General features: G+C 37.5%; 1 protein-coding gene across 7 annotated transcripts; it reads right to left on the bottom strand.

Moving 5' to 3' along the window:
* Positions 1-490: 490 nt before the first annotated feature.
* LOC113668779 (A disintegrin and metalloproteinase with thrombospondin motifs 6) lies at positions 491-25,880 on the bottom strand. Of its 7 annotated transcripts, none has more exons than XM_089209344.1 (29): positions 25,759-25,880; positions 19,950-20,059; positions 19,538-19,573; positions 18,206-18,275; positions 18,054-18,118; positions 17,378-17,447; positions 16,432-16,748; positions 16,046-16,184; positions 15,577-15,764; positions 15,373-15,456; positions 15,142-15,266; positions 14,564-14,577; positions 13,782-13,890; positions 13,070-13,201; positions 12,587-12,737; positions 11,862-11,957; positions 10,607-10,752; positions 9,997-10,063; positions 9,585-9,675; positions 9,241-9,365; positions 8,448-8,571; positions 8,090-8,179; positions 6,791-6,945; positions 6,206-6,347; positions 5,406-5,538; positions 4,738-4,948; positions 4,060-4,216; positions 1,316-1,620; positions 491-938 (listed from the first exon to the last, which is right to left on the bottom strand). In XM_089209344.1, the coding sequence occupies exons 4-28, from the start codon at positions 18,255-18,257 to the stop codon at positions 1,316-1,318; spliced, it is 3,288 nt and encodes a 1,095-aa protein (XP_089065470.1). In that variant the 5' UTR covers positions 18,258-18,275; positions 19,538-19,573; positions 19,950-20,059; positions 25,759-25,880; the 3' UTR covers positions 491-938. The 7 variants fall into 7 exon arrangements, with proteins under 7 accessions (XP_089065470.1, XP_089065468.1, XP_089065469.1 ...); XM_089209342.1 differs by having other exon boundaries at positions 18,206-18,282; positions 25,759-25,863; XM_089209343.1 differs by having other exon boundaries at positions 18,206-18,282; positions 25,651-25,829.
* Positions 25,881-26,301: the final 421 nt, after the last annotated feature.

The raw sequence follows: 26,301 nt of genomic DNA, 5'->3' as shown, positions 1-26,301 counted from the left end.
GTATCTGTTATATAAAGGGCTGCAATACCGAGTTTTGTCACGAGAGGGTTCATTGTCAATATAGGATTTTCGTCATATAATTTATGGTCTTTTAACGGTGCGGTTTTGCTGTGCAGCGGGTTTGTAACATAGGGATGGTCGGTACATTGCGTTTAGTTATGCTGGGATGTTTTTTATATTATGAGAGTCATTTTATTGGGTGGCTTTAAGGAAAAAAAAACGGAAAAGCCCTCGGGCCAGGCCTTAGGATCTGCCAATATATTGGGTTTTTCTTAAATAACCTCTCGTCAGATGAACGTAAGTTTGTTTTCCGTGACGTCCACATCGATGCTAAACTCGATCTAATGTTCTAAATAAAAGCAACCTTACCATTTGTCGGACATTGTGGCGCATTTTGCAGGCTAAAATGTGGATTTTTGAGAGCTAAAATGTATTTTAGCTGCTTGCACACTTGCGTGATTGTTCAGAATGTTCAGACCTCCTGGAACGGTTTGTTGTCATTTTTACAGTTTTTATTTTGTCAGAGCTCTCTATAGTGATAATAATAGAATGCAGTTTATTTTCTTGGACATAACTATGCTTTGAGCCAATTTCTCAGATAACTCTTATGTTTATACTAAGTTTAGTGTATACCAAAACAACTAGCGGAGGATATTTAACTCATCGCTTCGCGGCTTGGTAAATATCTACCACTAGCCATATCTAGTTTGGCGAATAGCTGTTAGTGGTAGAGGAGTGGGTTTTTTATGTCTGGATGTTCGTTATATAAGGAAGGGATTATTTATTATTTTAGGATAGGTTTTTCTTATCAGACTCATCAATATAAAGAGGGTTCTTTACATCATGATGTTGTTGCTGTATCAGGATTCCACTGTAAGCTGACATTATTAAAGGAAGACCTTTCTTTAATGATGTTTGTGACTGATTACTTCTGTTATCTGAAAGAAAAAAACCAAAAAATACTGGTGTTTAAAACGAAAGGTCCGGTCATTATTTATTGTTTGAAGGGGGGGGGGGGAGGGGTGGCGATGGGTCGGAGGATTCTAGAGGGAATCACATGGTTTTTAGGAGGAACAGAGTGGGGAGGATCAGTCGTTGCAGACTGGATTTAAGGGGGGGATACCACGGATAATTGACTTGATTAGGGGGGGTCCATGAGAATGTTACAGAATATTATGAAGGATCGGCTATCGTGGCACAAAAATAGTCCCTGCCCCTCCCCCTCCCCCGGATCATTTGAGCCTCCTTATCAGGCGTCAAATGATGAGCGGCGTAATGCCAAGGAAAGGATGAAGATACGGTTCATATCACTCACCTACAAAATTTCATAAATGTAGTAAGTATGAGCCTTCCCAACTGCATGTTCATAGCACTGTGTAAGGACGGTCTTGAAATGGGAGCTCGGCATCTTACCGACCCAACATTCACCATAGAATTTCACTCCAAACACCTTGTAATTTGTGCGTTCAACGACCTCACGGTAGCACTTTTCCACTACAGTTTCTATTGCGTTCCATTTGATGCCACCGGTACGGAAATTGTGTTCCAGAAGTGGCAGGAGGCGCTTATGTGTATTTTCTCTGCAACAACCCAGTGATCTGTATTTTTGAACTGGAAGAACTGTAAGGAAGAAGAATTTCATAAGTAACTTACGGATATTAGTCGCCATATTGCTAGTGTCTTTTTGTTTAAGAGCGTACGCTGTCATCGGTTACTTTAGGGTCACATAGCATCAACAGTGGCGAATGATGGAGCATCTAGGAGAGAGCGAGAAAAGGAGTTGATTCACCAGAAGGAGAAGGGAGCGATGATAGCAATAATGACTAAATGGTAGGAGTTTAGCGGCTTACTGCAGCTGGAGCTTAAATCAGTTTCTCAGCATGGAAAGAAGAGAAGCATTATAATATTGAACTCCCTGTGGTCTGACCGGTCTGACCGGTCTGATCGCTGGAGTGAGAATATTATCGGTAGCAGTGAGTGACGACTCGGTAACTTTGGCAGACATGATGATCATTATCTGAGTTAACTGACGAACTGTAGGTTAAGGAACAAACTGTGGGAAAAGAGTGCTTTAACCATCAGCCAAACCGATATAATCCCGCTCCTCTGACCGAAGCCCGATCAGAGGTCCAACGCACCAGTCGGTGGGGCACTCTACTTCTTAGGCTTACAAAAAAAAACAAAAAACAAAAAGCAAACAAAACAAGAAAGGAGAGAAAAACAGAGGAAATCAAACAATCATGACGAAGACGACCAAAAAAGAAGAAGAAGTCCAACCCCCCCATTGGTAGTTTGTGGGTTCATTGTTAAAAACGATTTTTCTATTTGTTATTTTCCAGTCAAAGTGAAAATTGATTGAACTGGTAGCCAAAGGCAACGCAATCAAGGCAGGATATAACTTATCCGCCGGTCAAGCCATTTCCACGATGAATGGTCGTAACTCAATTTAAATTTCAAGAGAGCTGACGATAAGTACGGGAATGACTAAAAAGTTCTGTTCAAAATCTTTAATATCTTAAGGGGTGCTATATCACGATACTTCAAGTCGTTCAGAAAATATCGTTATATTCTCTTAATTTAATAACATTAAAACTTTATAATATTAATTTTCTCAAGCGATCACGTCTTATGCTTGGTCTCTTTCATTTCTTTTGAAGCAGCAGTAGCAGGAGTGGGAGGGGCACGCAGGGAGAAAGGTGGCGTGGTGTCGCTTCCGCTCTCTCCAGGCATCTCTCAAAAGGATTTTTAGCTGGCAATCAACGTGTTCGTCTTAGTGACTTCTTGATCCTGCCAACCATGGAAATTATGCACATGTGGCCTTTATTATTTTAAAAACGGTGACCATAGCAACTTTGCCATAGGGTTTTTATATGATGTTTTTTTTTTACGACACTCTATGACGCATTTCGTTATGTATGAATTTCGCAGTGTTTCCGCTAAACGGATATGATCTAGAGGACGTCGTATGGGTCAAAAAGGCGATTAGATGTTCCGATATTAGGTTCTTTTTAGTTGATTCATTTAATTCACGGTTTTAGGTGGTATTTAAGCTAATCACAAACGATCTCATTTAGACTAGAGATTTTTTTTTAACGTGGTTTATTGACATGATACGACTCAGGATTTATATATATGCTATATGAAAGCAAGGATAAAACACTGATATTTAGACAGTAAAAATTGAGTGTAGTTATAATTGTTTAACTTATTTACTTGTCAGATAATTGTAGTAAATATTGCATCTTGTTGTTCATCTCCAGCTTTAAACAATTGCCTCTCTGACATCGTCGCTTAGGTTTTCAACTCTTTAAACGTTAATGGTATCGCTGTCAATTAAAAATATCATCACATTTCTTCAGTGTCTTTAATATACTTCTTGGGACGTAACTGCTGGTGTTCACTTCCTCCCCCCTCTCTTAAATGATGTATTTTGTGAACGTAAATGGTAACTTAATCATGACATTTTTTTTTCTATTTTTGCCAAAACGAAAACAGGTGATATCATATTTGTTATGAATAATAATTGTTGAGAGTTGTTTAATTTTTTCATGTAAATAAACAAAGATAAAGGAACTTGAACACACTTCCCGAATGTGTGGATTAACAAAAAGTCACACATTCGGCGAATCCTCGTGCAATATTTCAATTTCTACATTCAGCAAAGGAGTTTGTATATCAGTTAAATCACTCACATAGACACAGTACATAGCGACTGAATATGTTCTACATTTGATTTGTCAAAGGGGTAGTTTAAATGTTACTTCCACAACTTAGGATGAGAATTTATTGGCTTTCATTAGTATGCTAAGGACAAAAGAAAAAAAAACCCTACATCCATAGGCTGCGAGGTTACATGGAGGGGTTAACTTTTATAGTGGTCTTGTGAGTGTTGCTGATAAAGGGCGAACACAACCAAAAATGTAAATTTAATTTTGATCATCGAAATTAAATTTGACCAGTGACGTCCGGTGATATGAAAATAAGATAGGTAGAAACTTTTTCTTACCAATTATGGCTGAATTTCGGACAAACATGCAGTCGGTTCTCATGCGCCCTTACCAGAGCAGGAAATATCCTCGTTGCACTTCTCTTTTACTGGCGGTTTGACGGAGTATCGGCAGAAGCCTTCTGACAATGGGTGGTAGTTTCCATCACCGAGCGGCCTCCCGCAGCTTAAATTGCGTTTCATAATGCCACCTATGCAGGTCTTTGAACACTAAAAGTAAACGAGGTAATAAAGAAAAATTTTTTTGGCAATCCTCAGATGGAATTCTTACGGGACCGCTCATCATTTACCCCTGTGGAGGGAGGGGAGGGGAGGGGCTGAAGGACTTAATGTAATGAATAATGAATAATGCTGTGCTTGCCCGATGCTGTATGCGTTGGTATTAGGTAATTTGTTCGCCGTAAGCTTTTTGTATCATAATAGTTCGAAAAGTTTCCGTCTTCGACTCTCTTGGATCGTGTGTGTCGAATAATAACTTCAGTAAAACATTGTGACGATGTTTCGGAACGATGAGACCATAACTTGGAACGAAATGACCATGAAAGAAGTGACTGAATATCCTTTCTCTAGGTCGCCTCATACACTAATAATCTTGGGTGACCATTCTTGGTTATGAAAATAACAACCGTGAGTTGAAAAGATCTTTAGGTTTGGGTGACGAGTGACGCAGTAAGATCGCGCCGGGAGATCTATCCGGCAGCTTGCCATGAGAAGCAGGTTTCCCTCTTTACCTTTCCCCACTTAGATGGAATCCATTCCGGTCCGCACGCCTCCTTAAAACAAGGTTTAATTAGTGGTGTTGGCTTAGGTGCCTTGCAGCTGCTCCAATCCAGTTTCTTGTATCCTCCAGGGTTCTTGTACTTCTTTCTGCAAGACAGGCTACGTTTCGCTACACCATGTCCACAGGTTTTGGAACAGGAGCTCCATCCAGTCACGTGCCATCTGTTTAAATTAGTGGATGAAATAGGTTTTTAACAAAGAATAGATTCTTAAAGGGGGCGCGGCCTTACGTCAAACTTGATCTGCCTTGATCCGGCAGGAAACAACCGTAAAGCTCGGAGGTAAGACATAAGAAATTGTCGTGTAACGAGCGTGGGGAAAAAAATCAAATTCTACCAAGAAGAAATTAACCCGATACACAACCACTGGGTTACAGGGTACCCAGTGAGCCACGCTACTATCTGGTATGTATGTGACACGCCCTCTGAATACTGCCGGCAATGTAGGAAGTATCGTGTAAGTATATTTTGGACTAATACGTGAAACATTTTTATTCAACTTCAAATTAAACTTTTATCATAGTTCGTGTCTCGACTTGTTTTCGCTAGTGCCACATGAAAACTGATGCTTATCTTTCCAGTACAGAAGGTTGAAGCTTACTATTTCATATCCTACTCACTCTGCTGGACACTCTTGTGTGTTACACGGCATCTCATCTTCGGGTTTCTCAAGTCCTCCCTTCTCACAGACACTGTCCGCAACAGCTGATTTGTCATCCTTCCTCATGCACTTCACTCTCCGCGTTTTCTTTCCTGTAAAAGAAAGAGATCGTCACGATTGGCTAGAAACCACTCTTTTATGTGAAGTAATTTCATGTTTTCACACAGGTCCTTCACATAAAAGAATGGTGCTCTATAAGTGCCATGCTATATAAAAGCAAAAAAGTGGATATTGGTTCAAAAGTTATAACTACGCATCTAGTGATGTCAAAACTGCGGATCCTATGTTATATCTAGGGGTCCAAAGTTAGAACTATTGGATCAATATCAATATCTGGGCAACTACCCACCTACCCCTCCCCTAACCCAGCATTAGCCCTAACATGTTATCAATTGACTGTTGTTGAGTTAGGGGAGGGGTAGGTGGGCAGTAGCCCAGATACTGATATTGATCCGAACTATCTATCAAAATTTTGTATTACATGCTGTTATAGTTTTAGATCCGTGGTTATAACTACATCTATGGTTATTCATCTGAATCAGTAGTATTAACTATGGATTCGTAGTTATGAATGAGATCCTTAGCAGTAACTTTGGATCCGTAATCATAACTTTGGATTCGTGGTTATAACCTTAATCTTTCCTTTTAACCTTAATACCAAAATTCACTCTTTTCTTTCATCAAGAATGGCACTTACAGGCCACCGTACTAATAATTTAGAACGTTACGTTACGTTAATTTATTTTAATAATAATTTACCTCCGGCGCAGGTCTCGGAGCAGGCTGACCAGCCATATTTCTCGTCGACAACCCATTCGACATCGGCTCCAGTAACCTCTGATTTATAGGGACTCAAGTATCTGCATTCAACTCCTTTGTTTTTTTGACCGTTGAGTATAAACTTAAAAAAAAAAGATATATATATATGTATGTATATATATATTTATGTTTTTAAAGGTCATTCAGCTCATCATGATAAAAGCGAAACTTCTAGAAAAACTTCGTACTGACCGAGTTTGAGAGTCGCACTGGGGATTATTGGCCTAAGGTCATGGCAGCATGGACTGAGCATAGCGAGATCCTCACAAAAAGGACCGAGGGCCAATATTCCCCAGTACGGCTCGAGCAAGCGAGAATAGTCAGAAGTTTATAATGCGGTACTCGAACCAAACTTCTTTATGTTGAATTTGCCGACTTCTGCGGATAAAAATACGAGGCTTATGATCGTTCCCGTGGAGACGGTCCGTATGGCAAAATCTCGACCAGGAAAAAAACAATCAGGACGTTTGGAATTACCTCAGAACTACTTTGCCATATGATAAACTTAGGTATAATTTTTTTTACCATAAAACGCAGAGGTGTGTTTATTGGGCCAGGAATGTGAATATATTCCTTTCCACTGCGTTTTCCATAGGTAATAGTGCTTCCAGCTGCATTTATTGTTTGCGTTTGTTTTGGTACGGGCTCTAACAAATACTTTTTTTTCATGTTCTGTACACCTAGAAAATGATAGAAAATGATGTTAAAAATATAATTGAGGTGGAGGAGAATAGTAAAGAATTACAATAACATAAATATTTTGGAAATATTTCACGAGAAAAGGGAGCAAAGAGATTTGATCAACTCTTAGAAAGCATTACATAAATAAATAAATAAATAAATAACATACGCACTTGCCTATCATTAACGCTCTAATTTTTAGTAAGCCTTTTTATTGTTCAAACCTATGGATCAATACATCTAAACCTTACATAAATAAATTACAAGCCATTCAGAATTTTCGCCGCTCGTATTGTGACCGGCACGTATCAACCGAACTATATTTAAGAACAGCTATCATAGCCTTTAAGTGCCTGACAGGCCGTGTGCCAGAGTATCTGCTATCTCAGTTAATAACGCGAATAAAAGTAAGCAGGCGTACTACCAGGAATTCGCAAAAGCTGAACATTCCACTTTTCAAGGCAGCTAACGGACAGAGAACCTTTTATTACAGAATAGTTATTACATGGAACTCGTTGCATAGTTCTCTTAAAACTATTAATTCAATGCCTATTTTTAAGTATAGCCCTAAACATGAACTTCTTGAAGATTTTATAGATTCTTAGTGATACTCCTTTAAATTAGCGTTATATTGTTGTCATCAATTAGGAGTGAAAAATAGTTATACCTTTTAATAATAATTAATTGTAGTTAATAATAGTTATTTATTTTTAATTGTAGTATTAGTTATTGTTTTTGAAAAGCCCCTTCGGGGAAAGTCAATAAAGGATGTATATCTGTATGTATGCATTATTATCCTTAACCCTCTTTTAATGTCAGGTAAAAGCTGCATTTTCCTGGCGGTCCATCGTTAAACTGGTGACTAAGGAAGATATTGATGGTGGCAAAAAACTGAAACAGTTAATATTATGATAATAATCGTGCTCCAGGAATGTGAGAACAATAAAGAAATTTCCTTTCCTTCCCCTAAAAGATTCGTCATTTGAAAGAAAAGGCCCAAAGATTATACAAAAATTACCAAAAAAAAGAAAAAGGAAGAAAATAGTAGGCTAAAAACTCTATGTTTCTGTGGAAAAAGCAGTTAAAACCGGTTAAACCGGGCCAGGAGACCACCTTGCCCAACTTGGTGGGTAACTATCTCACCTATGTTGTTTTTGTCAACAGCCATCTCGAAAACCCAAATCTCTTTAGACCTTTTTGGGATCCAACAAGCTAATGCCGCATTTTCAGGTCCTGTATTTATGAAAATTAAAAGAAAGGTGAGTTCTTTAAGTAGTCATAAATAACTAGACGATGAAAGACGTTCAATGCTCTTATTTAGCTGGTTTTTCCCTAAAGAAACAGATGGCTATGGCGTGCCTTAATACAGCTCTTTACTTAGCGAAAATACCTTCGAGAAAATCAAGATTTTTCCAAGTCATAGAGATTCTAACTATTTTTGTTAGTCATGATGATGGGATAATTAAAAATTACTTAAAAACTTTTGGAACGAACGTTTTACCCTTTTTTTCCCAATAAGTAGTGAATTGTTTTTTTACTGCTCTACATGAGGTGCTATCTCCATTACAAACTCCACAACGATCAACCGCACTTTGAGATCCAACCACGTCGTCACAACCAACGGGCTGTAAGAGAAAACTATTATGCTGAGTATTTAAGGCATATTGTAGCTTTTCTTACGAAGCATATTCCATTTCTTATCAGTGTACTAGTGGGAGTTTAATAGCCAATCAAATGTTTGTGCGTGTCCCAGGTCTGCTCAAAAGCTCCAAGTACTATCTGTCACCATGGCCCATCCCTATGATCAGATACAAGAGGAAGCTGTTCCGCGTCAGAACGAAGCTATTTGTGACTAAACGTTTTACTCCCACCGACGACTTATCTTTGAGAGACAACGATAAAACCTGAAATAAGTGTTTGTGGCTGTAACCCCTTGCGTTTCGAAAGGGATTAAAATAGTGTTTTAAGTAACTACTTATTTTCATGAAGAAGCCTAGGATAGTAGAGCTTTCTTAGCAAGGTTTATCTAGGGCAAGGTGAGGAGAATCATTCAAAGCATCTGATTGGACAGGTAAATGACTCAGTCCTGTACTCCTTTTAGAGGTTTTTTTTTCTTTTTAGACGGTCTAACTTTCTCTCTTTGGGAATGATGGGTTGAGCAAATCTTACGAAAGGCCCTGATAAACCTGAATGCTTCTATGCGTTCAAATTGGGAAAGATACAAATTTTTAAGAATTGAAGGAGGGAAGAGGACAGCAAGCGGTATCTAGCTGGTATTGTAGAAATGATCCTACATTGCATTTTCCTTCAATGCACATATCCCGGCTTTTTGATGCACCATTTTCGCATCTTGTTCCATCTTTTACAAGGCCTCGTGGTGAATATGACCATCCGTGGCGGCAAAATAATTTGCATGCCTCTAAAAGAAGAAGAGAATGTATTAAAGATACTCCTCTGAGGTTCGTCAATTCCAAAACCTTACCCAAACAGCCCTTTTCCTTAAGAAAAACTGAATTGAATTTGATGGGTGTCATATCACTTGTTCCTGAGGCTTGTGGTATTATTGTCTCCGTGTGCAAGAGTTTTCACATTTCAATATTAATATTACACTGTACCACTCTGATTTCCATGTACTTACCGGCTCCTCCCCTGTAGAATATCGTATATTGTTTATTTATAGCGTGGCACTGAGCAAGTCGGAAGTCCATTGCACCTGAAGGACATGGCACCTGTAGAAAATCGTAACAATCAGTTAGCTCTTTACGGTGATCTTGAATTAAAGGTATCAAGGGTATGGCCAGTTATTCCGGGCCACACAACATGAAATGAGTAGGTCTCAGTCAAATAACCCTCCCCCCCTCCCGTACTTCCTGCCTTTCCTCGTCAACAGTGCAGGGACATGAACGAGTGTAAGTAAATCATTGGCTACCATATAGCTAAGAGAGTGACTATACTGAAAAGACGGTACAGAATCCGGAGGTAAGTTCCCATCAACCAATATGTTCAACTACATCGTCAAATGACTTTCAATTCACAAAAGGTTTCGTTACCTTTCTTTTGCAGACCTTTGGATATCCTCGATTCTCTCCTATGCAGTCTTTTCCTCCATTTTGGGGGCTTTTTAACGAGAGATATAGACAAGTCAATAATTTTTTCTAAAAGGAGGCGTGGTCAGGTGTTACATGTGACGCAAATGGCACAAGAATATTAAGAATTGGTTATTTTTCAAGTACTTCTCGTGGAAAAAGACATCATACAAAACGATTTTAAGCTTTTTGCTTGACAACGGCCGACTAATGATAAGAAGAGCTAAAAAATACGACCGAATTTTTGGAATTATATTAGAAAACAGCTAGCAGCTGAAAACCATATACTCCACTCTAGATTGAAATGCCACATCTACGTATACTACTAAGCTTGCTTGACGTGTCCTATTTTCCTTTTCAATCTACCTTTTACCTCGGTGGAGGGGGGGGTGTGAGTTTTTTAATTATATATTTTTCAATTTTTAACACCCGCGGAGTTTAGTCAAACTCGATGTTTGCTAGTAAAGGAACAATTTTTCGCTGCTTTCAAGACTTTCCGCCTAAAGAGGTCTGATTAGTATGTAATATGGTCTCTTCTTGACTCGAACGAGAAATCAAGAAACTTGAGACTTACCGTGGATTTGTACAGGTTCGTGTTTTGAAGTAGACTCCTCCTCCACATGTGCGGGAACAAGTAGACTGATCATAGTTACTCCATTCACTCCAACCACCATCTACAACTTCTGAACCGTCGAAAACACATTCACCAGCTATACACCACTTGGAACGAAAATTAAAAGTTTGTTGATCAAACTTACCTGAATAGATAGTTCACTTTAATTGGTTTTTATCCAAAAATAATCGGCAATCGCGCACGCTGATCATTTGCCAATCACCCTCGTCGGTGACAGTGACTGACACTTTGAAAAATTAAGCGGAAGTCTTTATTAAAGTCAACTGAGGAGTTGTTTGTTAGTCGAGTGGTAAGAGTCTGACCTGTGATAAATGATCGGTCAGTTTGTTGTGATTATGGTTCGTGGGACTGAACCATTTGACCGCTAAGAGTGACTAGTAGCTAATTTCTCCTTACAGTATCAGTGCTGAATAAAAAACATTGAGCTCACAAGAATAGACGAGATGATCGCTTGCTAAAGGATACTATTGAATGTTAAACAAGTTATCCATGTCAGTACAACTATAGTAAATACATAGAGAACAGTATGGAGTTATGCAAATTGATGACAAGGCGTAAAAGTTTGAGGGGCGTCTGTCAGTTTTGATTAGTTAGGACCACTTGATCTCGTAAACCCATCATAGTCACAGGTATTTGACACATTTTGTAGCGAAAGATCTTTGTTTTTCTTCTTTTAGTTAGTTCCAGCTCATGATTACAAAGTGTGATCGCAGTTAGAAAGCTATTGCTGAAACCTGTTCTGGCAACATGCCTTTTAGAGGGTTAACTTTTAATTGATGTTCATAAGAACAGGGAGAAAATGAAGCTGAGAGAATCAGCTCTATTTCTACAATCGTTCCTTTCTTTGCATGTTGCTAAATGTTTTGGTGGGGCACGAGTTTAATGCCCATAGGCCATTCATGTTTATAACCCACCCATTAATTTTCACACCATTCTATTCGCTACTTTACGTGACGTGGTGCAAAATCACTGGTCAATTATCACGCAATAATAATCTGCGTCGATCTTTGTCCTCCGATTATGTCCGTCGAAAAGAAACAAAGTCAACGGAAAATAACCAGCAGTAGGAAATTATCAGCCGACATTCCAGCCGCCTGTAGGGGTTTATTCGGTAAATACTAAATTTACGACACAGGATCGACCGTTCAATCACTAAGAATTGAACAAGCTAGGAACCAGTCAGAATTTGTCTTACATGTCTAGATGCACATGGTGTCCCATCCAATGGTGGAGCGACTTTACTGAAGCAGGAGAAGCCGTTGCGTGTGCAATACAGGGAGCCACAGTTAGACTGAAAAAGAAATAAACCAGCAAATTAACCAAAATTTATCAAAGGACATCAAACACTACGGCCCCATTCAAACGTAGTGGTTTTGGAAGGGGGGGGGGGGGTGAGTGGGTGGGAGGTTTGATAATTACTGCTCGCCTTACCCTTCCCCCCTTCCACGCTCACTTTTGGCTTCCGTTCTGGAAATGATTAAAAATCCTTTGCGTTCTTGCATTTCTCTTCCTTTTCTCATACTAGGAATTTTTTTCATCGTACATTTGCCTCATCCTTCTCTCGTACCACTTCCTCCCGCCATTCTCTTATCCCTTTGACTCCTAAGAGTGACTAGCATGGAATTTCCCATTACAATGGATCCTCTGAATCACAGATAAGGGTCACGCGAATAAAGAAAATGATAAAAAACTAAATAAGCTCTTGATTGTTGAACAAATTCTTCTTGTCAGCACCTTAGGAAAGAAGTAAAGAGTATTATGGAGAATAAGCATACTAATGTTAGGGTGTAAAGGGTTATACTCCACCATTTCCCTTACTGGACTAACATGCTTGTAATTCATAACAAGGTTATGATCTTTTTAATCACAGTCACTTTGAGCCTTAACGATGTACCACCCAAAATTCCATTTGTTTCTTACCAGTACTTGTTTACACTGAAAAACACCTTCGCCATATTGCTCTTTACACTGCTCATCTCCAGATATCACTCTTCCTGGGAGCTTCCCACGGAAGTACTTCAGGTAATTTATGTTGCGGGATCTTCCATCCATTAGGCACTTCGGGGCAGTTCTTATTGAAGACAAAATGGTTCAAAGATCGAATATCAACCTCGTGATCGCCATCTTTTAAACTGTATTTCAAGGCATTTTTCGTGTATGTTATTTCACGGGCAGATCTCGTCCTTCGTGAGTGATCCGAACAAAGAACTATATCGTTCATCTGTCTCGTGGAAATACATTTAAACAACTGATGCGAGGAGAAATACGAGTCCTTGTACCTGGTTTTTCCTAACGGATTTACTCAATTTCTTAGGGAGTTATTTAGTTAGCTAAGAGTCTTATTAGGTGAGTAGGAAAACCATCTTTAATCTGCATTTGTGGAATAAAAATTGCATGAACTACCCTAGTAACTCTTGAACATATTTCCTACTGCAAGGGGACCATGTGCCCGCATACTTCCCTCCAGGTACCGCGGTAGACATAATATATGTTGCGTCGGGGCAGCCATCAGCGGAGTCATGATTTAAACCAAGCCTTAAACGCAAGCGTATGGGAAGGGTTAGGGTATTGTATGCGCGTTATTGACCAAGCGTGAGGTCAAGATGCGTTTTTATCGCATAAAAAAAAAAACGAGGTTAATACCAAGCAACCTTAACCTGAACAAGCTCGCTCAATAAAGGACTTATTATTTCGAAAAACGATTTCGTTTCATTAAGAATCAAGAATGACTTGTTCAATTAGCTCTGAAAGTCAGACGAAAAGACATTAGGAAATAAAACTGAATGGTTTCCTTTTTTTATCAAAGACCCTCGCTACTATCTCCAGGATGTATGCTTCCAGATATGACTCCAGCCCGCTAAAGTTTCCCTGACTTTGGAGATATATACCTCCTACATCACATGCGAGTTGAATTTCATGTTGTTTATGTCGTCATTTCAAAGGTTTTTCTGCTAATTATCCGTTTTCTTTTCTCTGAAAAAATGAACGCTTAATCTGTATTTACGTAACAGAGAAGTGCGGCGAAATACAACTGAAGGACCTTCATATATTAAAAACCTTAAAATGGTTTTTGCAGCTGATGGAAGCTTCTTGTAAGGTAAAAAATTGAACTTACGTGTGCCCAATTTCGTGTGCTAGAATGAGGCGCGTGTTGAAGCCCATTGCACCGTTATTAACGGTATAACTGAAACTGCCTTTGCATATTGAATTAAAACTCGCCAAGCCTGCAATAAATTAAACAAAATCAAAATAGACTTATCAATTTATTGCCTATGATATGGATACTAACTGGAAAAAGAAAAAGTTTCTAGGAATTTCTAAAATGTGTAATCATGCTGACATGCGTACCATGGAACTTCCTGGAACATTCTATTTGGCCACGTAGGATTGTAGCTTTCTTAAACGGTTTAATTATACCGTAACACGTAATTAAAGACACTTTTTTCAACATATTTTTTTTAAAATTATAAATACGTCTTCCTCTGACAGTAACAGACTTCCTCAGGGATTTTTTATAAGTAGGATAAATAAGCTTGTTTACTTCACAAATTGTGGATAACATGTCTATTTTCGACTCTTACGCATAGTGTGACTTAGGTGATACGTTATACACGCTTGAAATTTTTCGGACGTTACATATGTGAATACGTGATGAGTTTAGGGGTCACAGATTTAGCTCTATTGTCCGAGGAAACGCGAAGGAGATTAAACAGAATTTTTTAAAATCTATTTCAGTTCGTACGGTGTTGGTCACTAGTTTATCATTTTAAGAGAGTTTTACATGGACTCATCAATTTATCACGGCATTAAATAATAGGGAAATTAAAACTAAACAAATGCTTAGATGAAAATCGATTTAGATGGTGGATAGGGAGAAATGAATTTAAAAAAACATACCTCCTGAACTTCCCCTGAGAGGAAAAAAAATGAAAAAATCATTCAAAAAAAGATCAAATTTTTTCTACTCGGTCCCGCGGTATTTCTGTATTGTAATGCTGCTGTCACGTCTTCATGTACACATACACACATCTTCAAGATGATGACAGAGCCACTTTATACCGTGAGGTTATACCCTTGTGTTCCTAGTGTTATATATCGGCTTATGTCGCTAAGTCAATGTCATTTTTCAATCTTGAAATCAATTACAATCTCAAAATCAATATCGATGTCTATGTCTTTGTCTTTGTCTTTGTCTTTGTCTTTGTCTTTGTCTTTGTCTTTGTCTTTGTCTTTGTCTTTGTCTTTGTCTTTGTCTTTGTCTTTGTCTTTGTCACTGTCTTTGTCTTGGTCACTGTCACTGTCACTGTCACTGTCACTGTCACTGTCACTGTCACTGTCATTGTAAATGTCAATGTCAATTTCAATGTCGATGCCGGCGTCGATTTTAATGTCATTGTCTTTTTTATTGTCAATGTCAATGAAACCTACACATCGTAATATCATTTATATTTCAATTTAAGCACTGCAAGTATTACCGACTTATCAGAGATATGACGTCAGGATGGTCTCTTTGAGAATCCAGTTTTGGAATTTTAGCGTCTGCCGCCCATTTCTTGAGAGCCGCCATCTTAGCATCATTGCTACCCCCTGAATACTTAAGCTAAACAAACAAACAAACAGAGTTATGTTTAATGACAGTTATAGTTTGGTATTGTATTTCAGGCAAAGTCACACGGTAAATATATAGTAATACTCAAATGACCTACCCCATCCTGTACAAGTTTAATCTGCACGATGGTGATGGTAATTTTTTTATGACCAATACTTTCATGATGATAAAAGGCATTTACCTAGAATACAAAGTTAAAAACCAATCATTGAAATTTACAAAATGACTCGGAGATGGCCCTCTTTCTCGCAGAAGTAAAGTAGCTGATCACAAATAAACACAGAACCAAGTTCGAGTTTACCATATGTGCCAGCTTAAGCAGATAATCTGCGGTGTCGTCGCCATGAAATGCAATCATACTTTTATCAGCTACCATTGTCATCTCGAGAAAGAATTGTCCGGCATCATTAGGTTTGACTTTCGCAAATTTCAGAGAATCCTCGTCAAAACTGGGCTCTTTCCACTCAGTACCACTTCCTGATAATTTTTCTGTAATTTATAATCACGAATGAGTTTTGCCTCAAAATCAAGTGCATTAACAGATAAAGTAGATTCCTGCTGTTCAATCAACTGGTTACCCCTTCAATAACATTCATTATAAAAGACAAATTTTTTCGCTGACCCAACTACGTTTGTTGTTTATATCTTTAGATAAGCTATAATGACTCACAAATTTAATGCATTTAAGACCTTCTCCCCGCATAGCGCTCTCTTTCTCAGCGCTCAAGAAGGAGTGCACAGAGTGCACAGTTCGTTATTTTTTTCATCACCTTGAAACTCGTTTTCCATAACCTCATCGTCAATCGAGCGCTTGATGACTAAGTGACTTTTGGAATTACTGTCTGATAAAAGATGACTTGGAAGTGGTTGAAGGAAAAGAGACTGGTCCAAAAGTTGTATTAGACCTGTCTGAAGAAACAGAAGGAAAATATGTATGTCAATTGAATTGTGAGATCTAGCCGGGAGGTTATCCTTAGAACAACATCATCAAAAACACAAAGAAAACTGAAAAAACAAAGCTTATTGACACTAACTGTACTTATTTTACACACAAAGCCACCTTTTAACTAACTTAAATGTTTTTAAAAAGCTACATAACTCCAAAGCATTCCTGTCAATGCAGTTTGGAGTGTTGAGGTTTCTTTTTAGCACTCACCAGTCCTCCTCTATTACTAACTGCAACCGAAGAGCCAAATTCTCCAATCACGTGACCATCTAAGAAGGAATTCTTGGGTGGTTCCTCAGCTGTCACTGTTCCATTTTCGTGTCGCTCAACAGTTAGCCATGGTGACATGAGATCTTGGTTCATTGTGAGGTTGAGATGCAGTGACCTTCCGAAGGCTTTGACATTGAAATACCACGCACGAGGATCCTCGGCGTTTCTCTTCTGCCTGGCGTGAGTATGGAGACTTTCTGAGAGAAATCTGTTTTCCTCATCAACTTGGAACGGAGAAGTGACATCGTACAGTGGTACTGTATTGTAAAGTGGGGTTTCAAAATGTTAGCTAAAGTTAATGGTTTCAACGTGGGAGGAACAGCCGATTGTGTGGAGTCATTGTCCAAGTGAGAGCAGAGCTGAAATTAAAGGACCGCTATTGACTTTTCGACAACTCAAGCGGAAGGCATAATCCGGCAGTGCAGTCGAGACACCAGTAACACTCACCAATTACAGTTTTCTTAGGAAAAATTTTAGCAGATTGTTTGACTCGAAAATTTGCTCGGATATCCTTCTTGGACAAAATATGTACGTCGAAGCTAACAATTTTCTTCGAGCCTCGCTCTCGGAAAATAGTCAGCCTCTAGGAACAGCTAATGTCTGCAGATAATTTCGCGCCATATGTAGACCATTTTTTGTACATTGAGGTGGTTATGGAGATGTGCGCGCTCTACTTGGCCGAGAATTAAACTTTACACCTGCTATGGATACCCTGCGCGAGATAGATATGATACTTAAACAAAATTTCAAAATGGATATGTTTCCAGTTTTCTTATAGTCACCTGAGGTACTTTACATAAACAATCATTCTCCTTAGCCTCCTTAGAACATTCACTATATAAACTTTGCATTGGAGGAAAAAGTGTTCAGTATCTTTAGACTTTACCTTCCTCGTGCGAGCTTACTCCAAAATATTGTTCCAATTCGCTTCTTTTCATCCGGAGATGGATTTCTTCCTGTAAGGACATGTGAGTGTACTTAGCAAGGGTATATTTCATTTGCTTATGATTTCTGACACCAAAAAATTACTAGAGATACTGAGAATAACTTAGATATTACAATATCATTTCAATATAGTTTACGTGAACTGAATTTTAAAAAAAGAAAAGTTTATAACACGTAGAGTTTTTAGTGCCGCCTAACTTGGCACGTTCCTCGTTTATCAGGGCTTAGTTTAGGATGCACGAAAGAGCTTATAAAATGAATCGAAAAATAACCAAAGAGGAAGACTGGCGATTCTCATTTAAGAGAAATCTAGTCAAATTTAGCCAAAGCTACCATGTGTTTTGTAACCAAAGTTGCTCTGAATCAAACGGGTCAACCATAATTTATCCTGCTGAGCAGGCGTCACTTTTGTTAATGAGTGCTTGTGATATTATTGGTGAAAGTTGTAGCAGCCATCTTTGATTCTTACAACAGCAGAAGGCTGGTGAGAGAAAGAAGTTTGTGCCAGGTGAGTGAGCGACGGTCAAAATTATGGGGCATTAATTTGCAACCGTGTCTAATGTGAACTTTGTTACTCTATCAACTTATGTAGAGATAATAAACTAATGCGTACAAACCGGCATGTGTTTGGCAGTCACATCAAGGTTTCCATGTTCTACTGATTCTGAGGTCGTCAAGTCTCCTATCAATCACATGTCATGTAGTTAATGAGGTATTAGATGAAAAAATTTCAGTAGAGTAGCAGTAATACCACATGAAATCTTCTTACCTTTGGAGACAGTTAAACAAATTACGAAGGACAGCAAAATAGAGAAATACATCGAAGTCCTAGAGTAGCTCTGAAAACTAATAAAGAGAGAAAGGACGAGAGATTAATTAACCAACACCACGACATGGTTGATATGTATATATATATATATATTTATGTGATCATATATGCTTAATTGTTATCAAGGTGGTGGAGAGTATTAATACAGCGGTATATTGGGTAAACAAACACAACTGAAAACGATGTTAATGAAAAAGTCAAATGAAAGAAAGTGAAACATGAATAAGACACACAATGAATACACATAAATACAACAAAACTAGTAAAATACGTAGCAAAGTATGAGCAACAAAACCAGCAAAAGCACTCATTTTATTGCTGAGTTATTTCTCTCACATCTTGCACTACGCCTTAAAAATCAGCTAAAGACGCAAATCAACAGATAACCAAACAAACGAACGAGCAACGATAGAATGAGCAAGAGAGTGAGAATTAATTAAACGAAGCAAATTTGAGCGAATCAACATATTAAAGGAATAAAAGTAAGGAACACGAAGCGGCCGTTAACGAATGCAAACATAAATAAGTGAAAGATAGAACGAATGCTGCAATTTCAATGTAAATGTGACAGATGCCGTTTTTTTATATTTTGATTTCATAATTCAGTTTCTTGACGAATGCAAACATAAACAAGTGAAAGATAGAACGAATGCTGCAATTTCAATGTAAATGTGACAGATGCCGTGTTTTTATATTTTGATTCATAATTCAGTTTCTTGAATTCCTGGCCAAGCCACAGGTCTTTTCAAATGGGCCTTAATGGTATCTTCGAGAGTAAAAAAGGAGCCCCAAGCCTAGCTTGGCCTCTTCACGGAACGTAAGTGATTCACTGAGTTACATGTCCTTAATGTAAGAGTTTAAGTCAATATTATGTTCACGAGCACTTTTGAATTAGACAAAACAAATCATGCGGCCAGTCTCGACGTTTTCGTTTCTAGACGAAGTTATCACAAATCTCAACTACCACTTATGCTAGCTGATTATGATTCATATATATCGAACTTTAAACAAGAACGTGAAAGTTTAAGGTCATTAGATCCACAACAACAATTGTAGAATTGAATAATTAAAAATATCGAAAAAATATTACTTCACGAAAATATACTTTCGTCTGAACATAACGAAATCGAACAGCTTTGCTATTCTATCAATATGCTAGCGAGTAAAACTTAAAGTAATAATTAGTGTAACAAATAAGCATCAACGTTATTTTGTCTTTGCAGAATTGGCTGGTTGGCAACGCTTTTGTCTTAGAAATTCTCTTCAGCCTACCTGTAATCTTGTCTTCTTGTTAACTTCTGGCGTTGGCTTTAGATAAAGTCAATAAATAATTTTTAGATTATGTTGTTATTCAAAATGTAATCCTTAAAAAGAAAACGTTTCCGTAAATCTCTATTAGCATTTCAAACCAACATTTGATAACAAAATGCATACAAAAGCCTTTCGAAACATCACGATTCGTAAAAGAGGTCGAAGAACATTCAGTTTGAGCAGGTTAGCTTTAACAGAACTTGAAAACTGCTATTTTCTCAATAAGTCTTACATTGTCACCATCTGAAGAATTATTTAGAGTTTGGAATGTGAAAGGGAAGAAACGGATAAAATTGAAAAAGTCCGACACACACATTTATATCTAAGGAAACTGAAGTCGTAAATTGTTTCCGCTGTAGATTTTTATACTTACGAAAAACGTTGAAAATTTTGTTTGTCGAATTCTGTTCAGCCTCTGCTCCGAGTCGCAGTTCTTGCGGTTCTTGTCGTGTATGTAAATAAGAACTGTATTGAACACGAAACCTATAATGAAAAATGTATCTTGTAGGTGCCATTAAATACACGGGTATTTGATAAAGATCTGTTAATTAACTGCTTATAGACCACCTCCAACACCGCAGCGTCAAATGAAAAAACTTTACAAAGACTTGAAAGATAAACAACCGAAACTAACTTCAATTGTTTCGTGTGAATTTAAAGGGAAAGAGACAAACTGTTGGAAAAATGAAAGTGTAAGTGACAGGCTGAACAATGAGTCATTTTAAATAGGAGCCAGATTTAGCAAATCTACGAAGAAAAAAAACCTCTTGTTTAAAAAAAATAAAGATACATGTTACTGTTTTACTGATGAGTGATCAGTTAGAGAAATCTAGATTAAACAGGGTGGATTCGTTGTAAATTTCCATGGGCTTAATTATAAATAGAATGAGAATCTGCTTCATGGAATATATAAATTTGTTTGACATCAAAACAGGATAGGAAGTAGACACTTTTCCGCATAGCTTTTTTTCCATTCTTATTAGTGATTAAACCAATATTAAAGTCTGCGAAGCATAAAACTTAACCCACGTCATTTCAATTTTAATTTTGATAATTTATTGACGATGAAAGAAAGAGCCACAGAGAAGATGCCCACATTAAGTACTACTCGCTCTTCCTACAATACCTTTCATTACGTTGAATTCAAACTGGCTCGACCTATAAATAGCAGAATAATGTATGACAGAATAAAAGACATAATTGTTACAATCTGAATATCTTAATTATCATTTTCTGAGAAACTACCAAACAAAATATTCTAATTTTCATTGTTTCACAACATCTGCGAATGTTATTCAATTTATTTTCTAATTTTAAACGTGGGATACTCAGTAGTGATAAAATCCCTGGAGATTAATTGTCTCAATCTGTTGTCCTGTTTGTTCTCAGTAATAATAATACTTACAAAGTGACTGTTATAGTGTCAACGATCGTTGCTTTGGCGAAACTAAACTTATCCTCGTTTCCCGTAAACCATCATCTTCAAATTTTAATTTTTGGAGGCGAACAATTCTATTACTGCCATTTAAAGTACTCCAGTTGTCTGTTTGATGGCTTTGAGCCTCACAATTGAATTGTAATTGGCTTTGAAAATCACGGAAAACTCGTCCACTATCGTGTCATTATTGTTCTACACAACTTCATGATCGAGAGGGAAACTCTGATGTTTGTCCTCAAGGACCTTTTTATTTTTTTACAAAGGAAGCCTTATTGAAAGAATTCATGTGGTATCAACCAAGAGTGACAATTTTTATCCGGTCACTATCCACTTACCATGACGCATCCAAATGCTGCATGAAATTAAATTTCACATTTCTTCATAACTCAATCAGTTCAACTTTTCCACGGTCTGGTTGGAGCCTCTAATAATGTTTTCCCCGTTAGAATTTTTTTCAATTCTATTTTTTTTTTACTTTTCAGATGCGAGGAACGTTTTGACATTCAATCGATTTTTTTAAAAAAAATTTATTGAAATACGACGATGTTTACTTTTTAGACTGTTTGGTACGCTGAACATGGGTCTATTCATATTGTGTGGTGGCTCTATTCTTCTTAATGAATTTTTCGACCATTTGCGAAAAATGAAGACTACCTCTGCTTATTGCTTTCTCGTGATGGTTGAATTTTTTACTGCTTGTCCGCAATGTTTCATGTAGATACAAAACTTCTCAGAGTCAATTCGAATCTCGTTTAAGATGAGACAAAAGAAATATTTGAATACAATTAATGATTCAATTGAATGACAAGTTCGTGTCAACAAATGGTAACCTTTAAGTTAACGACACTATCTCCATGTTAATAAGTGACAAAAAACTTCCAAGATATGTAAAAATTTTAAAACACAACAAAGACAAGTAAGCTGTTACACTAAGTCTAAGATTAAAAGCAACACGGTATCCGTGATGAACTTGTCAAAGACTTCAGTAATTACGAAAGTAAAACTGAGATAAAACATATCGCGTCGCTTCAACAACAAAGTTTTTTGCGAAGACAGATTAAAAGTGATGTGACATTTTGAGCGACAACGACTTAGCTCATAATTTATCATCCTTTTCTGACTCCACTCACTGACTCACTCGACGTTATCGACATTGGTGTTCGTTGTCATTAGTTTCCAGGACGCTGGTCACACATGAACTTTGCAATGGCCTTGTTCACCACTAAGTTTTCTGCTTCTCAGAGATAAAGCAAAGGAGCGCAAAATCCTAAGTTCTGGGGTTCGATTTCTCATAATGATTCCTCGGTTTTTTTTCTTTGTTTAAATCTCCGGAAAAAAAATGTTAATTATTTTTTTCATGCGAAGACGGAGCTTAAAATTTAGCACCTTTTTTTGGTGTGCCATATTAAATATCTGTCATAAGCTAAGGACACTGGAAATATTGTATGATAGACTATTTCCTTTTTCTCAAGCTATCACTAAATATATATTCTTTATTTAAAAAAAATCCGTTCTTGAACGCAGATTTTGTTGTTAAAAACCTGATATTGAAATGACAATCCTGGCAGCTGAGTAATATCTGGTGACGCACACAACGCTTGCTGTGCTACATTTGATTCCATACTGTGTAATAAACTTCCTAAAATGAACGAGCAGGTTTATCAAAGCTGAATGAGCTCATCTTTAAAGGTGACCAGTGAAGGTTTACAACTCTTATGCCTTTAGATTCATGAATAGCATTTTAACCTTGCTCTCGAATTTTAAAATACACTATGGTAAATGGATGAGTCAAGTACGTACCAGAGCCGTGGTGCAATCTGTCAAATACAGTCTAGATTTATGCTCTCAGCGTTAATGTTATAAATATCCATACGTTACAATGTGAATTCTGAGGAGGCGTCTCTATGGGGCCTTTTTCAAATTTCCTTACATTCAGCTCTTCTGCTAACTGGGTGTCTAACCACTATTCAGTGATAAAAATGGCGCCTTAAACAAAAACTAAGAGGTGTCCAGAGCACGTTTCGCATTGAAACCTACCGACATTTCGTAATTCACGGAATGCAAAATGAGCAATTCTCATTTCCTGAAAAAACCGTGAACACTACTCAAAAAATAGGTCGACGAACGGATCTACCAGAAACAGCACAAATGGCGGTGTAGGGCTAAGGTTATCTTACGGATACCATTAAGCTACTTTCATGGGTTGAGTTCATCATTACCAAACTCAGATCAGTCTATGTTGTTCATGAGGTAGTTCCCACGCGTTTAAACATAAGAATGTGGCAAAGTGTTTTTGGTTCTAGCATCAATCCAGTTTACCGGCATATTAAGCAGCTCTATTTTAACAGGACAGACATGGATTTTATATTTTATCATTTCTCATGATGGTATGGAAACTCCTTGAAGTTGAGATGATGGTAATGAAGCTGATTTTGCTCCATGTTACTCACATCAGAATTTGGCTCGTGGGAGCCTATTTTGAAAGTTCATAGCTTTTCGTGCACTTTCTTTCGAATTTGGAAAACAAAAACAGTGAACATCCAACCTTAGGGAGATGAATAAACATTTCAATAGAATTTACCGACCTTTGTGATTAGCAAGTTGCATATAGCATAAGAGTTTTGCACGAAAGTTATACTCGAAGTTGTGCATGCAAAGAGAATTTATAACAACTTTGTCGGGTTTTCTAGGTAATTACCCATAAACGACAAGGCAAAAACGACCAAGAAATATTTAGAGACCAAAGCATTATTCAAAGAATTGTAAACTTTAAGCATTTCTTGCATGTAGGAGACCGCTACTTGATTCAGCCTGTTTGAGTCGTTGTTTTACTAGAATTCACCGTCAGAAAATTGCGTAGGTTTGTTTTGGAAATTTTGAAAATTCTTAAATTGTACGACTTTTAAATTAAAAACGTTATTAAACAATACTTTCAAGTCATATCCCATCTTAAAAATAATATTTATCGTTCGTTAAACAAAGAGAAAAACATACAAATTTCTTGCATTTAAGAGACCCTTGTGGAAGGATTTACCATGCTTGAACTGTTGTTTATTAGATTTTACGATCAGAAATTCTGAAAACTGCAAAATTTTAAAACGAAATCTTCAAATGAACGATACTTTTGGGACATATTAATACTTAATAACATTAACCGTTGTAAAGAAGACAATTCACTGTTTTGTTTTTCCGGCCATATATAATTTGTATCGCGTCTGGGAATGATGTATCATGAAATCCAAATCTAATTTCGTCGCTTGAAAAAGCTACAAACTCATTGTTTTTCGAAACTAGTACCGAGTATTGTTTATCATATTTACTTTTTGTTATGAGCTATAAAAGGTCTTCCTCAGTCGAGATGGAACGAGAAAACAGTTTTCAGAACTCGCGGCTAAAAGAAAGACGGGAATTGGCAGCTTGCAGCTGCGCATACATAGAAATCTATACGACAGCAGCTCCTTAGGAATAAGGTAGGACTTGTTCCCGCAGTGTATTTTAAAGAACTGTGGCTTTTGCCGTATGTTCCGTGCATTTTCAAAATTTTTTTCGGTGAGAAGCGTGTTCCGTGTCCTATTCAGATATTTTTGCAAAATTATTACTCTTTTGAAATCTGTCTAGGTCATAACTTGACGGCAAATATTTACGTTGTCTATACCACTTTCATAAGTAAGTGTCAAACTGTTTCCATTTCTGAGACTCTCATTAACTGCCGACAGTTTCCATATATAAATACGTTCTCAGGTCTCTAAGGAGACAGAAAAATTTCTTTGTGAAAGCAATTCACTTGACTGATGTCATGCGCTAATTAACTCGTTAAGAACTTTTTGTTTTACTTAAGTTTAGACCGAAAGTATTGCTTCAACAAAATTTGAAAAAAAATATTACTTCGGCATTTTAATTCGAACAAGCCACAACGAATATAGACGGAGAAAAATTTAACGCCACTTCTTTAGTTAACGTTCCTACCTTATTTTAAGACTCTGTCAGAAAAGTTTGTGTTAGAAAATTGCTTCTCTCATTGTCTGTGCAAAAAAGCATTCAGGCTATGCAGAGCGTAAGGATTTTCTTTAGAGGTTTTGCGAAAGTTTCTGAGCTGTTATATTACTAAGCTGTTATATTACCATACGTTTTCTGTGGAGTAGAAATTGCATGTTTGTATTCTGACCGAAGTTCGTTTTCGTCTATCAAAGATTAAAGATGAAAGAATGAGATGTAAATGCGGTTTGTCGAACGGAAGTTTGCTTATGCTCACTGTACATACTCTCATATACATTTTAGGTAAAAGTCCGTTTTAGGAGACCAGTAGAAGTGCCACTCTGCTTCAGAGAGTGCAGACATATTGGTGCATAGTACTGCCACCAAAACTGTGAATCACTTTTTATTCGCAATTAGACAAGACCAGAATTCACTTGAGTCAAGGTATTATTTCACGTAACGTAACACGCCGAAATGACTATAGATGCCTTTAAAATTTGAGGCGCCTGTTAGCGATCATCCCCTGGGAAAGGTGAGGTAGCATATAATTCTGAGTGCTCGTTCCTGTGGCAAGAGCTGAAGCCCTAAGGGAATGTGTGAAACGACTTGATCTGTAGAGTATTTTTTTAGCATTGACCTTGCAGCAAGAAGTTTAGCTTACCGCTTTAAAGAGTGTCTGCCCTTCTTGCCAAAAAATCTTCAAACCATGATTCCTTTGAACGCTAAATTAAATTTGTAAATCAAAGTCGACCATAATTATCAAACCCACCGTGCTTTATAACGAGAAGTACTTCTCAGCCTGCGAAGAAATTTAAACCGTGGTTGATTCCGACACACAATGAACCCCGATGCCAGTTGAGTTACATGACATGCACACGCCTGTATTTGCTCAGCTCAGTTTCCAGTCAAATCAATGTCCATGTCTCACCAATCTTATAAAAGATTGACATCTGGTGTGAAAGGGACAAGCAATCTGCAAAAAAATTGATTTATTTATGAGGTTCCTAAGTAACTAATGAACTGAGCGTCTCGGTAATCGGTCAATTCGTTTAATGCTCAATTTCTTCGAGAAAAAAGCGTGCGAAAGAACGGTCACAATTTTTCACAAAAGAAGTCAATTTGTTTCAGTTGGAGTCAGTTGTTTTCATACAAGAGTCAGATCTTTCTTTATCCAAATACTCTTTTAAGAGAGATCAAAATTAGTAACACTGACAGATAAATAGAACGAATTAAAGGAAAATGTAAAGTTGTTTTACACGAATGATCACTTGATCGAAGTTGATTTTACTACAAAACAAAGTTAAAGTGGCTC

The sequence above is a fragment of the Pocillopora damicornis genome, chromosome 6, assembly GCF_964200805.1.
Source record: "Pocillopora damicornis chromosome 6, jaPocDami1.2, whole genome shotgun sequence".
NCBI lineage: Eukaryota > Metazoa > Cnidaria > Anthozoa > Scleractinia > Pocilloporidae > Pocillopora > Pocillopora damicornis.
This window is presented reverse-complemented; position numbering and strand designations above follow the sequence as displayed.